This window comes from Natrix helvetica, assembly GCF_964273705.1.
Source record: "Natrix helvetica genome assembly, chromosome: 1".
NCBI classification, from domain to species: Eukaryota; Metazoa; Chordata; class Lepidosauria; order Squamata; family Natricidae; genus Natrix; species Natrix helvetica.
Genome location: NC_138548.1, coordinates 298,682,545 through 298,696,019, shown reverse-complemented (window position 1 = coordinate 298,696,019; position 13,475 = coordinate 298,682,545). Strand labels below are relative to the sequence as shown.

At 45.0% G+C, this 13,475-nt stretch overlaps 1 protein-coding gene across 3 annotated transcripts in view; it reads right to left on the bottom strand.

Moving 5' to 3' along the window:
- RAD54L2 (RAD54 like 2) overlaps positions 1-13,475 on the bottom strand; it is a 58,974-nt gene that overhangs the window by 3,741 nt on the left and 41,758 nt on the right. For all 3 annotated transcript variants that reach the window (XM_081934066.1, XM_081934067.1, XM_081934068.1), the window contains exons 15-21: positions 13,334-13,433; positions 12,834-13,039; positions 12,409-12,584; positions 10,942-11,138; positions 10,140-10,336; positions 9,269-9,358; positions 1,497-1,589 (exon numbers count right to left, since the gene is read on the bottom strand). In XM_081934066.1, the coding sequence (XP_081790192.1) occupies positions 1,497-1,589; positions 9,269-9,358; positions 10,140-10,336; positions 10,942-11,138; positions 12,409-12,584; positions 12,834-13,039; positions 13,334-13,433 (1,059 nt within the window). The remainder of the gene's footprint in view (positions 1-1,496; positions 1,590-9,268; positions 9,359-10,139; positions 10,337-10,941; positions 11,139-12,408; positions 12,585-12,833; positions 13,040-13,333; positions 13,434-13,475) is intronic.

Genomic DNA, 13,475 nt, shown 5'->3' with positions numbered 1-13,475 from the left:
GAATGAAGTCAGGCATTTTCTCAAGTGATACTAAAACTAAAAGCTTACAAGCAGAGATTCTAGGACATAGCTCTTAATAAGCCGGATTTATTGCAAGGACCAGAAAAGTCCTTAAAGAAGAAACCCAGCAATTTCCAGAAATAGGAAGAGAGAAAGAAAGGATTCAAAATTCAGTTTTAAAGCTTTTTCTCTCAACACAATTTAACAGGCTGGAAATTTGCATTATTTTGGCAAGATGGGTGATGTATACCTGTACCTTCTTACTGTAACAGGTCAACCTTGTTCCAAGCGCTCTGCTTCTAGCATTGTCCATGCAAGCACTAGATCTTAGAAACCACATCTCTAAACGCTTGCATTACTTGCAATTGCCTGTATTCCAGTGACAAAAATGGAAGAATATTGCTCCAATGTTGTATCTTTTTCAGTATTTGTCTTTTCATTTCTCTACTCAATTTAAGGAGCTGATTTTGGCGTGGATTTTGCAAATTCTCCTGTCTGCTTTTGTTGCACGACTTTTGACATAGGAATGTACTGATCAATTTTCTTTTTGACATCAGTTCCAGGCTGTCGTGTGTTTGCAAAGAAAAAGCTAATTCTTTAAGTCAAGGCTGTCAAACTCCCGGCCCGCAGGCCGGATGCATCACGCCCAGTTTAGTGAAGGGGGAAAAGTCCCGATACATCATGTGATGCTGTGATGCGAGTTTGACATCCCTACTTTAAGTGAAGTTAAGATCTGGGTAAAGTCTACACAGAAATACTATATTAATTTTTTTTTTAAGTTATAAAGCATGGCCGAAATGTATTATGTGAGTTCAAAATATATTCAATGTCTGTGGTAATTAATGACATAAAAAGTTTATAAATTAAAGATTGAGAATATTAAATAATGTGTAAAAGAAATATACTTAAGTCTGGGTTATTTAACTTCTAGAGATTTTGTTCCAGGAGATAATATGGCCATTATTTTACCATATAGGTATCATATTTCAATGCAGCACTTTACAGAAAATTTATCTTTTTATTAGAATGAAAAGCTGATCCAAAAATATTTTCTCTCTTAGCTTTTAGTAGAATGAAACTAAAATTAAAACCATTAAATCCAGTTTTCTTATTCCCTTTGTATGAATGGAACAACTCTGTCATAGATAGTTTAATTGGCTGCTAAAAAGAGTTCCAAAATTTATTAAATTGATAACACTTAGCAAAGTATAAAAGTCATAACAAAATACGCTCCTTGTAAACACATTGCTATGTCTTCCTACTTCCTGTTTTAGCATTAATTTAAATGCTACATGTTTATTAATTTTTATTTGTTTCAGCTTGATTCTAATGTAATTTTCATTTCTCTTTCTGAATGCATTCTATAATTTTAATATCCGCTCTTCTAATATCTACATTTTATTACTGTTGTTAGAAAAATAGTTTTGAATATCTATAATCCCTTTGAAAGCTTTCAAAATAAAATATTAGAAGAGACACTCAGAAACGGTGCTTACCTGAAGCAACCATGCGATGATCTTCACTGCCCTTTGGCTTGCCAGTAGTTCGGATAGCAAAGATCCGCCCATCACTAGTTCGGATGTATGTTCCTGGGGGACAGATGGATCATAATAATTAATTGGGGGGGGGCTCAATAGAGCATTTTACAGGTATAATAAGACAGCTACTATAGTTCACAACAACAGACTTCTAGGATTCTCTGTAACAATTTTCTTGACATTGACATTGGTCTGTCTACTGGCTAGATGGACATGCCTCCAGCCACTCATCATGTTGTTTTCTACAAAGGAAAAATTATTCGCAATTGGCAAATAAATTATACCAGAAGGGGGTGTGGTTTAGATGGTTGATGCCTGAAGGTATGCTCGTATTCTGGGAGGAGACAAGAATTAGAATTAATACACCCATAGAGGCACAGGCCTTTATGGAAAAAAACAAAGCGAACCTGGAAAAAACAGAAGACTCTACAACGGTTATTCAGGACACGGGAGGGGCCGGAGCTCTGCCAGCGGGGGAAGAAGGGGCAACACCAAGAAAGCTCAGATCACAAAAATGAATAAGAAAAACACATTGTTATAAACAGGCCGAAAGTAATAATGAAATTATATGTAGACTTTATATTATAATATATAAATCGATTGAAAATTTTTTCTAGAATTAATATGCTGATTTTATATGATCATGTATTAATGTTTTATATTTAGATGTAATTAATGAGTTTGGGGGGAGGGGGCGTCTGCCACACTTGCAACTGCCAAAATTTGTACACCATTCCACCTACCCTTTTCCTTATAAATGTTTAAAAAAACCAATAAAACTTTTTGAAAAAAAAAATCATGTTGTTTTCTAGGAATGCCTCTGGAGTCTATACCAGTGGTGGTATTCTACTGGTTCGGACTAGATCGCCCGAAAGAGTAGCGGAAAATGCCGGTGGTCCCGCCCACTCGCCCCGGCTTTATGGCATCCCTTTTAGGCCTTATTTTCCGCCAAAAGCGCATGCGCGGAAGGCTGTACGCATGCACGCGCTCACATTTGCAAACCGGTAGGGAAGGTAACCGAATCCCACCCTTGGTCTATACAGACTAGGGACATTATTGGAAGTATTAATTATAGTTGTGACTTGTGCTCTGCATTGTAACATGCTTAGTTCCTGGTTACATTTACTTATTGACTCGTGATGTTTGGCTGGGTTCTACAGTTCAACATGGGCTATTTTCAAGGCAGATACATCTCTGAATGTCTACCCGAATCTTTTCCAGTGAAGGCAGCACAATAGAAGGGCTGCCATTGTTAAATAGAGGAATTTGGTAAGGAAATATCTCTGAAATGGTAACCCTGCTGGTCATGGGTTGTCTAGTACTCCTAATGAGGTTATTGGTTTTCCAACTGCATTTTGTATGGAGTTACAAAATACAAATTTTGTATTTGATACAAATTCATTCACTAATAGCTCTGGTGTACAAAATAGAGGTAGACCTCATTTAACAAATGCCCTGTTTATGCCCATAACCAAAGTTGTGATGGTGTGGGAAAGGGCGTTGGTTCTTACCTGATACGCCTCTTCTCATAGTGGGGGGAGGAGTATCCAGGATGGGTTGACTTTATCCTCTCGTTGATTGGACTGAGTCATCAGAGCTCTTGGTATATGCCCCTGGTCCACCAGGCTCCGCCCAGTTTATTGACAAAGAACTCCATCTGACTCGTTGAACCATCCACTCCAGACCTTGTTAAGGTTTCCGACTTTTTCTTGAATCATACTTTGCACCTGTTGTTACAGCCTACCTCATAGTAAACGTTACATAACCATGACAGGGAGGGACTGGATACTCCTCCCCCCACTATGAGAAGAGGTGTATCAGGTAAGTACCAACGCCCTTTCTCCATAGTGAGGGGGGAGGAGTATCCAGGATGGGACGTACCAAAGCTAGCGCGTCCCTAGGGTGGGTAATATGATGAAGCCCCCTGGCCAACAAGCCTGGTGAGGTGTATCCCCTGCCCTGTGGATAGCCTGTAGTACCCTGCGCCCAAACGAAGCCTCCGCCGAGGCAAAGGTGTCCAGCTTGTAGTTCCTCCCAAAGGGTGAGGGGGAAGACCATGTGGCTGCCCTACATATCTCTGTTAATGAGGCCTGTGTAGCCCAGGTGCCCGCACACTGGAATGTGCTGTGATGGGGCTTGGTGCCTGCATGCCCTGGGACTGGTAGGCCGTAGCAATGCAGGTCCTCAACCACCTGCTTATTGTGTTGGAGGTCATCTTTTTTTTTCCTCCCCCCCCCCCCCCCCCCAGAGACCCCGGTTGGTATTATACAAACCAGGCCTCGGGCTTCCCATTCGGCTGGGTTCTTCTGAAGCAAATCCCGAGAACCCTCCTTGCGTCTAGGGTGTGCCACTTCCTCTCTAGGAGGTGAGCAGGGTCTGGACAGAAATTGGGCCAAACCAGTTCCTGTGACCTGTGGGAACATGAACGCACCTTAGGTATGAAGGCGGGATCCACCGCAACACCGCTCTGTCCTTGTGAAAATATGCAGAGGTCCTCTTCGTGGACAGGGCCTGCAGCTCTGATATCCATCTGGCGGATGTGGTGGCCACTAGAAACACCACCTTAAGGGTTAAAAACTTTAGCGACGCTGTTTGCAATGGTTCAAATGGAGCCCCCGTTACTGCGTCCAGCACTTTATGCAAGTCCCAGGAATGGACCTGTGTACCGTGGGTGATTTGAGGCTGGACGCCCCCTTCAGAAACTGCCTTACCAACGGTCGTTGAGTGAGTGTCTGGGCTCTACCGCATAGAAGCCCTGAGGAAATGGCCGAGACTTGTCACCTAATCGTGTTTGGGGCTAATCCCCTGTCCAGGCCTGTCTGAAGAAATCTGAGCGCTAGGAGAACCGTGGCTCTCCCTGGGTCCTGCTCCCGGGAGTTACACCATGTGGAAACGGCCCGCCGTGTCGCACCATGAATGTGCTCTGTGTAGGGCCAGTGGGTGGCCTGAATGGTCTCTATCACCTTGGTGGAAATTCTTTCCTCCCTCAGGGTGCTCCGCTCAACCGCCAAGCGGTCAATTGGAGCCCTTGGGGTTTCCGGTGATCCAGTGACCCCTGCCTGAGGGAGATCCTTTCCTGAAGAATCCTCCACGCTCTGTCCACCGACAGCGACTGGAGGTCTGCAAACCATGGCCTCCTGGGCCCATAGGGGGAAATCAGGACCACCTCCGCCCCCTCCTGAAGAATTTCTTGGATGACCCTGGGAATCAGGGGCAAGGGTGGATAGGCATAGAGCAGTCCCCGAGGCCAAGGACATTGGAGGGCATCTGCCCCCTCTGCCCCCTGGCTTTGGTACCTGGAGTAAACCTTGGGGCCGTTGTAGTGGGGGGTGGCAAATAGGTCGACTTCCGGGCGGCCGAAGCGATCCATCACCTCTTTGACGATCGCCGGGTGCAATCTTCACTCCGAGTTGTCCCTCTCTGCCCGGCTGAGCCAGTTGGCTCTGATATTATCCACCCCCGCTATATGTTCCGCCTTTTTTGCCAGATTCCCCGGGAGCCCGTGTACCCTCAGGATTGTCAAGGTGATATCTAGATCCTTTAATGCCCCTTCAAAGGGGGATGACTGTATGAGCAGGTCATCTAGGTAGCCTTGAATCCTAACTGGGATCTGCCTCAGACTCGCTGCTAAGGCAGCCATTACCTTGGTGTCTGCTCGCGGAGCGGAAGACAGGTCGAAGGGCGAGGCTCAGGTAGCTGAACCTGAGAAACCTCCGGTGATCCCTAATGATAGGAATGTGTAAATAGGCCTCTGAGAGGTCTATAGAGGTGAGGAAGTCACCCTGTCTGATTCCCTCCAAGATAGAGTGGAGGGAATGCCTCTGAACCTCCTGTAATGGATGAAGCAGATCAGCTGCTTCAGGTCCAGAATTGCCCTCCATCCCCCCCGATGCTTGGGGGTTACGAAAGGATGGAGTAATGCCCTTGGCCCTGTTGGTCTAGAAGCACTGGATGGGTGGCTCTTATGTCCAGCAGGTATTGTATAGCCTCCTGCATCAGAGATCTCCGTGCCGGGTTATTTGAAACCGGGCAGCTCCGGAAAAACACCGGGGGGTGAGGCAGGGGTTCCAGAGACAGGCCATGCCTGATGGTGTTCTGAACCCATTTATCCTGTGAGGAGCGGTCTCAGCGGTCGGCAAAGTGTTATAATGTTTTTATAATGTTTTATTCTGTCTGTACACCACCCCGAGTCCCCTAAGGGAGAAGGAGCGGTTGACAAATCCAATAAATAAATAAATAAAATAAATAAATAAAAGTATGCCAACCGCCCCCCTAAGGAGAGTGACTCGGTTCTAGCCTTAGGTTTTGCGGAAGGGGCGCCCCCTGCCTGGCACCTGAGTACCGCGCCTATGAACGCCTGAAGGGATCCTGACCCTGGGAGGAGTGCCCAAAGTCCTGTCCCCGGGAGTAGGACCCTCTGGGGTAAGGAGCCGTCCTGAACTGTCCCTTCTAGGGCTGTGGGAAGGGCCTTCCTCTTGTCCTTATTCTCGACCAGATAGGGGTCCAGAGTGGGCCCAAAAAGGGCATCTCCTGTGAGAGGAGCAGATGCCAGGTGCCGCTAGTGGTGAATATCTGCCTGCTACTGTCTCAGCCACAGCGACTTATGAGATGCAAAGGTGGAAACAATTGCCCTGGAGACAAAGCTGACTGCGGACAATGTGGCGTCCACCGAAATTGGATGGCCGCCACCTGCTTATTGATGTTCTGGTGCGCTCTGACCTCGGTGATGGGGATGCGTTGTTGCGGCTCCTGCAGCCAGAGCAGAGGAGACCTGTTGAAAAATGAGGCAGTGGTGGCTGCCTTCACCGCCTAGGTGGCTGCCTGATGCCCTCTTTGGAGGGTGAGGTCCGCCCTCCTGTCTTCCAGCTTCAGAGCCTCCTCAGGTTCCCCTGGCAGAGTCTGGGATGGGCTAGCCCCCCTGCCCTGTCTTGATCCACCTTGAAGAAGGCCTTGTCTGTGGATATGGGCATGGGCCCTGGTGTGGGAGTGGCCCATGGCGCTTGACCGATTCAGGAACAGCCCTGGGAATTGGCACCGTGTCGGTCTCAATGGCCTGCTCATCAAATATGGTTTCAGCAGAAACCCCCCGCTGTTGTGGTGGTGCCTCTGCTGCTCTGTTCCCAAGCTTAGTGGCTGCTTAGGCCTTGAAAGCGATTTATATAACGAAGGCTGGAACTACCCAGCCTTCCCCCTCCTTGCAATCCAGCTCACAGTTCTCCTGTGATGAGGCTGAGGGGCTAAAGCTGTCCTCCCCCTGGGTTTCCAGCCCTTCTGATATACTAGGTGAGGATGCCACCTGAGGCAGCATAGTGGCTGCTGCTGCAATGCTGCTGTCATGCATTGCTGGAAAGCCCACATCATTATGTCTTGAAAATTGGGGGCCCCTGTGGGGGGCTGCTGGCTGGGGCCCATGCCTTGTGTGGGGGTGAAAGGCAGGGGTGGTGGTCCCGTGGGCTGCTGATCCCAGGGAGACAGCATGGGGGGGGGGGATTGCCACCATTGAGGGAGACCCCAGAGACCATAGGTGTCAATGGGGATCCCTGCCTGCAATGTGGTAGTCTCCCCTGTAGTCCCGCCTGCTGTGGGGCCTCCAGGAGCCTTTCTCTTCTTTCCCCTGTCTGGAAAGGATATGAGGCCAAATGCCTTCCTGCCAATCTTTCCAGTCTTTCATGCCTCTGCCTTTTGTATTTAGAAGGCTTGGGAAGCTTGTGGGGCTTGTGACCACCCTCTGCTTCTAGCTCTGCCCTGGGGGAGAGGTGCTTCCTTTTATCTCTGGCCTTTCCTCCCCCCCCCCACTTTTGGGCCGCCTCTGGGGTGGTCACTTACCTAGGTTGCTCCTCTGCCCCTCTGGTGGGACTGCCGGCTGTTGCTGCAGGTACCTGTGTCCTGCCGGTCTCCTCGTTGCCCCTGGGCGCCGCCATCTTGGAACACGTGGTTCCTTTCGGCTTCAAAATGGTGCCCGTGCCAGGAGATCAAGGCGCCTCTTTTGAATCTCCTGGACTGGCGGCTTGTGCTCCGAAGAGCTGCCGCGCGCCTCGCTGCTGGTTTCTTCGCTTCCCAGGCCGCTGGAGTCCTTGCTCTGCCCGTGAGCCCCCTCCCATGAGGTGGGTCACTTACCAATCGGGCGGGCGCTCTGCGGCGTTTGGGACGCCGCGGTTTGCTGCTCGACCCAGCAGGTAGCAGCGGAGCACTCCGGCCCCGGCAGAGTCCTGCGGCCAGGCTCCCTTCCAGGAGGGAGCTCTGCGCTGCCCTCGCCCGTCTTCCTCACGTTCCGTGGGGCTTGGGGAAGCTGCTTCTCGCCGCTCGACCCTGTGGGGAGCGGCGGGCGTTCCGGTGCCGCTGGCGTCCTCACGGCAGGCTTGCCTCCAGGAGGCTTGTGCCCTTTGTCTCCTGCTAGCCCGGCAAGTCCTTTCTGAGTGTTGCTTGTCTCACTCAAGGCCTGGGCGGCGGGCCGCCCCCCTAAGGGGGCTTTTGGCCGATCCTTGCAGTCCAGGGAGTTGCTAGCTCGCCTAGGATGCTGCAGGAGGGAGACACTGGAATTTTCTTTCTTTTTCTTTCTTGAATATCTTCATCTTTTCGGAGATCCAGGATGGTCAACCGTCCAGTTGAGTGGACTGAGTCTATAAACTGGGCGGAGCCTGGTGGACCAGGGGCATATACCAAGAGCTCTGATGACTCAGTCCAATCAACGAGAGGATAAATTCAACCCATCCTGGATACTCCTCCCCCCTCACTATGGAGAAAAATGACTTTACAAGTAGACCTTGCATTGATGATGATGGCCATTTACACACTTCACCATCAGTTTTCAATAAACGGAGTTAAAGGAGAACCTGGCAGTAAAATCACAAGCTACGGACATGTGATGTCTTGCTTAACCTGTGATAATTTGGTTAACAACTGAGTGAAAAGTGACATGTGATATTTGTGTTGTGGTCATGTGATATTTCACATAGCTATTGCATCACTTAGTGACAGCGTGACAGACTGTGGTCGTTAAGTGAGGACTGCCTGTAAGAGGTGAAAGAAAGGTTCTTTACAGGAGCAAAATAACTAGGCTTTATGAACAATTTACAATCAACTCTCCTTCTGTTTCTTGTAAGTGACTATTTTTTCAAATACTATATTTTTGAAAGGCCAATGATATTTAAACAAAAGGGGATTTTAAAAAGCAGCTTGCACAATAAGCAGCATCCAATATTTGGCTAAGATAGTACTGAGAAGATGAAAGCAGACTACTAAAATAAAGATTTCTGCCAAAAAATGAAATGTAGTCTGTTTCTTGCAAATCACACAACAACAATGTGCAGAAATCCTTACTTGGAAAGGACAAAATGTCCTTCAACTATCCTGAGAAACTTAATTCTATCTTCAAAATATCTTTATAAAAGCATGAGATGGCTAACATTACAATCTCTACTATAATTTCAAACTACTATCTCAATGCCGATATTAAAACAGGTCCATAACGAACAAATGCATGATCAAAAACTAATAATGAATGTAGTCCACCTGAACTAAGGAAATAAATCAATCGAAATATGTTAAGTTGTGGAAGGAAACCACGTGGAACTTCTTTATTGTATGGAGATTTTTTTTCTCAATGGCATTTTACTTTCTGAACATGAGATGATAGAATAGAGAAGAAATATAGGAGAAAAAGAAAAAAATAAAGTCCACCCTCATCCCACTTTACAAGCTAAACTCTGTAATGAAAAACTATCAATTACCTTTAGTCCCACGGATAATATGTATGCTTTCACCAGCACTGATTCTTGCCTGCACATCTGTGGAAGTATTCGTACCTGGAATCACTATATCTATAATGGATAAAATAATATAATAAAAATATTATAATAAAAATAAAATAATAGGTATAGGAATCACTGCATGAGGCTTCAAAGTGGATTCAATTAAAAATATTAAATAAAATAATATCTTCCAAGTATTTAGTTACCTTTAGCTGGGTATTATATAAAACACAGAACCAGTACATATTTATATGTTTTAAAAGTGAAGTAGGAGAGAAAAAGCTAGTTTAAAAATATTAATGGATAATGCTCTATATTTAACTGTTAGTTCAAAAAAATGACAAGTTAACAAAGGAGGCTGCAGCAGTGACATTTCAAATATTCTCCTTTATCTTTTCAAGTACTTTGTGTTTTTGTAAAATGAAAAGAGAAACACATGTACAAAAATGACTAAGCCTCCAACACATTTGGTAGCTGGGTAAAATGCAGAATTTTCATTAGGCATGTTATGTCTGTATGACCAAATAGTTTTGCAAATGTTTTCTCTTTCATAATAGAAGAATGTTCTCTAATTCCCCTACAGAAAATATAGGGAAGATAAACATGTAGAATGAATTAAATTAATGTCAATTAAGTCTCATTTTAGACCTATGTTAAGACTGGGTCCTGAACATTAGAAATGTGTGGCTGTCCTATTTAAAACATAGCAATGAAGGGTCAACTTAAGATTCTGTTATCAGAGAACTAACCTCAATATCTTCTTGAATTTTCCCCCCCCCCCCATTCGTTTTTGGTACACTCTCGTTTCCTTAGAAAGGTAGAGTACAGTGTAATTGCCAAAGCCACTGACCTGTTGTGGTGACAATCTTCTGCACGAGAACACCAGCTCGTTGCAGGTAGTTGATGGGGAAGTTAATAGCAGGATTGGAAACTGAAGCTGCTCCCATACTGCCTAAGGGGACATGACGAGGCATCATCGGAATAGGGGTGGACTGAACAGGACGTACGCTTGCCACTGGCCGGTCCTCACCTTTCAGGCTTGGCCGCCTACAAAGAAAGGAATAAATCAACGGGATTACAGAATTTGAAAGAACCCAACAGCCACTTTTCACGAGCAGGACCTTCTACTCCGTCGCCCTGTTTCTGCCTTAATAACTCTTCCTGGATCTTCCACAAGAAGGGGATAAGTACACTACAAAGGGATGACTGTGAGCTGCCAATCACGTATTAATTTCTCTATATGCAACCACCTAAGAAAGATCTTTAATAAGTGATATATTAAACAGAAATACTTTCATGTTTTCCCACATTGTGTCAACGAATCAATAGTAATGAATTTTAAAAACATGCCTAATATCCCAGGTGGGAAGTGCGTATTACTAAGCCTGTGTGCTATGACCTTTATGTGCTATTGGTACTTTCAATATTGGTTTCCTCATCGCAATAAGATTCTGTTCAATGCACTCTAAGTATCGACTCATTTTCTATATCAGCTTCAACTGTTCAAAGCTAAGACGACAATGTCCTCCTTTGTTTCACTTATGTTCTGGCGACCAGGAAAACACTGCTGTGGGGGGGTGGGGGGTGTGAGAAGTAGGAAAAACATTTTGCTACTCCTGTTTTAGCTTCATAGAGAGGAACAAGACACCCACCAGTTCCTTTGATTGAAGGCAGGAATATTTGCCAGATTCTGGTCAGTGGCTGGGTAATACTGAGCATAGGAAGGACGGGTATAAGGGACTGATGCACGCTTTTCTTCCTCATAGCTCTTTTTTGCAGCTTTTTTCTCTGCCTTGGTGAGCTTGTGCTCTTTACGATCGATTAGCAGGGACTCGTGCTGGAAAGGCTCCTGTGATGATTAAAGCATAAGGAGGTTTCATCTGAAGCACACTGGTTTATTGAAAGTGTAACAAAACAGCAAGAAGTCAAACAACAATCCCTCCCTCCCCTGAATAATCAAAACAATCCTCCATATGTTCTAATGAAAGAATTAGGACCATTTTGATATTACCTTATATAATTAGCATTTAATCCTCCTTGATAATATCAGGAACATTCAGTTGCTCTTATCTTTCAAAACTCTTAGAAGTACACATTTAGAGTTACGCCACAAATGTTCAATCTAATGTAGGAATGAGAAGGAACCTTCTCCTGCATCAGTGTATTTTTTATTTATTAAACATACAGATAATTCTTGATTTGTGATAGCAAATGGGATCGAAATTTCCACCACTAAGTAATGCAATTATAAGGCACATCTGCCTTGCTCAGTGATAGCAATCCCTGTAATTCTAGTTGCAGATGTGAACCAAATCCTATGGTTGTTAGTCAAAGCAATTTGCTGCTAACTTTCCACAACCAATACCAACAGAGAAGCCAGCAGGAAGTTGCCAAGTCCCAGCCTGCAGGGATGTTCACAAATGCCAGACCTCCATTCATATCCTAGCCTCAGTACCTTTGGGGAAAAGCCAGGCCTTCATCTACAGTAGGGACCCCCAAACAGCTCATCAACCGTTTCATAAAAGTTTCAGGTTGTTTGACACACACCCCAAATTGTAAGAAAATAATTTCATAAATATTATTTTAACTAATAGTACTATACAAAAACAACAGGAATGAATTGCCCCATTGATCTTTGGTGCACGCGAAGCGAACCGGCAATAACGCCAGCAGCAACCCACCCCTCTCCCCCACCACCCCCAATCTACACCACCACCACTTCTCTCCATGCACTTCAGATCTGATCTGGAGACTCCTTCAGCTCTTTGGAATGTACGCGGCCGTATAATGTGAGATAAAACTGAGGGATTTGTTGCAAAGGGGAAATGGTATTTACCAATGAAGTAAGACTGCTAAGCAATATATTAACCGTCGGCTTTCCTTGACATAAACAAGCACCTCATTATATCCCATTCCTTGAAGACATTGGATCTGATCATCATAAGCATTTTATAATAAAACAATAAGGGACAGACATTTGAGTCATTTGAGGAGGAAACTTTTCTTGAATTTAATTTCTTGCAGGCACTATACATTCTTAATATACTTTATTAGATGTAATTTTTAGAGCCAACTTATTAAAATAGCACGGATATGCGGATTTTACTCTCTTTCCTAACCTTGGTGATGAGGTGTGGGTACTTGAGACAGGCCAGCTGTAAAACAGATTCCTTGATCTTATTGGGGTTAAATGGAAGCTGGGGAGGCTCAGATTCCTCTTCCACAAAGTGCAGCAAGTTTTCCACCTCCCTCCTGGTAAAGTTCAACACTGGATTCAAATCATCCACAACACGATCTAAAGAAAATATACATTGATCACCAAAGAGGAAGAACTACAGTTCCTGCTTCATCTGCATCTCCAATAATAGTCCCTTCACCTGTGATATTAGCAAATTATTGCACCTTTAAAAGGGGTGGGTGGGGTGAAGATGGGGAGAGCTGGAAATCTTATGCCAAACCTAAAAGCAAAGAGAGCTAAATTCAGAGACCAAACGAAATCTGCCTACTGAATGGCATAATCTGCCTAAGGCAAGGCACAATCTACCTGACATCCCTTGCTTGGAGATCTGACGGTCATAAATTTTCTTTTCCAAAGTGTAGTCAGAAACTAGCCGGTAGATGTGGCAAGGCTTCTTCTGTCCATAGCGATATACCCGACATACTGCCTGTGCATCATGGCATGGATTCCAAGAAGCATCAAATACTATCACTCTGTTTGCACCAATAAGGTTCACACCTAAACACCCAGCTCTGGAGGGGGGGAAAATGAATAGTTATTTGCCTGGGCCTGAAATGTTGCCTAGTATACTGTAAATCAAATATTAACTGGGATTTACTACTTTTGTTGAAAGCTTTATCTAAATTAATATGATGTTAGGATTGGAAGATAACAGATATTGGGGGGGGGGGGACCCAACTAAATCCATATGGAATTCTAAACATTACTTAAATGAAGTAGATTCCATTCTCTTTCAGGATGAACACTATCCACTATTCTTCATAGCCAGTCACATGTCTCTATCCTTACTAAGTCCTGGAACTTACCTTGTTGAAAGAAGGAAGAGACAAATAGAAGTGTTGCTGGGATCATTGAATTGGTTAATCAATCGTTCTCTCTCTGAGGCAGAGGTACTTCCATCCAATCCTATGTGAGAAGAATTAGATTATTACAAGCATTTCTGGATAA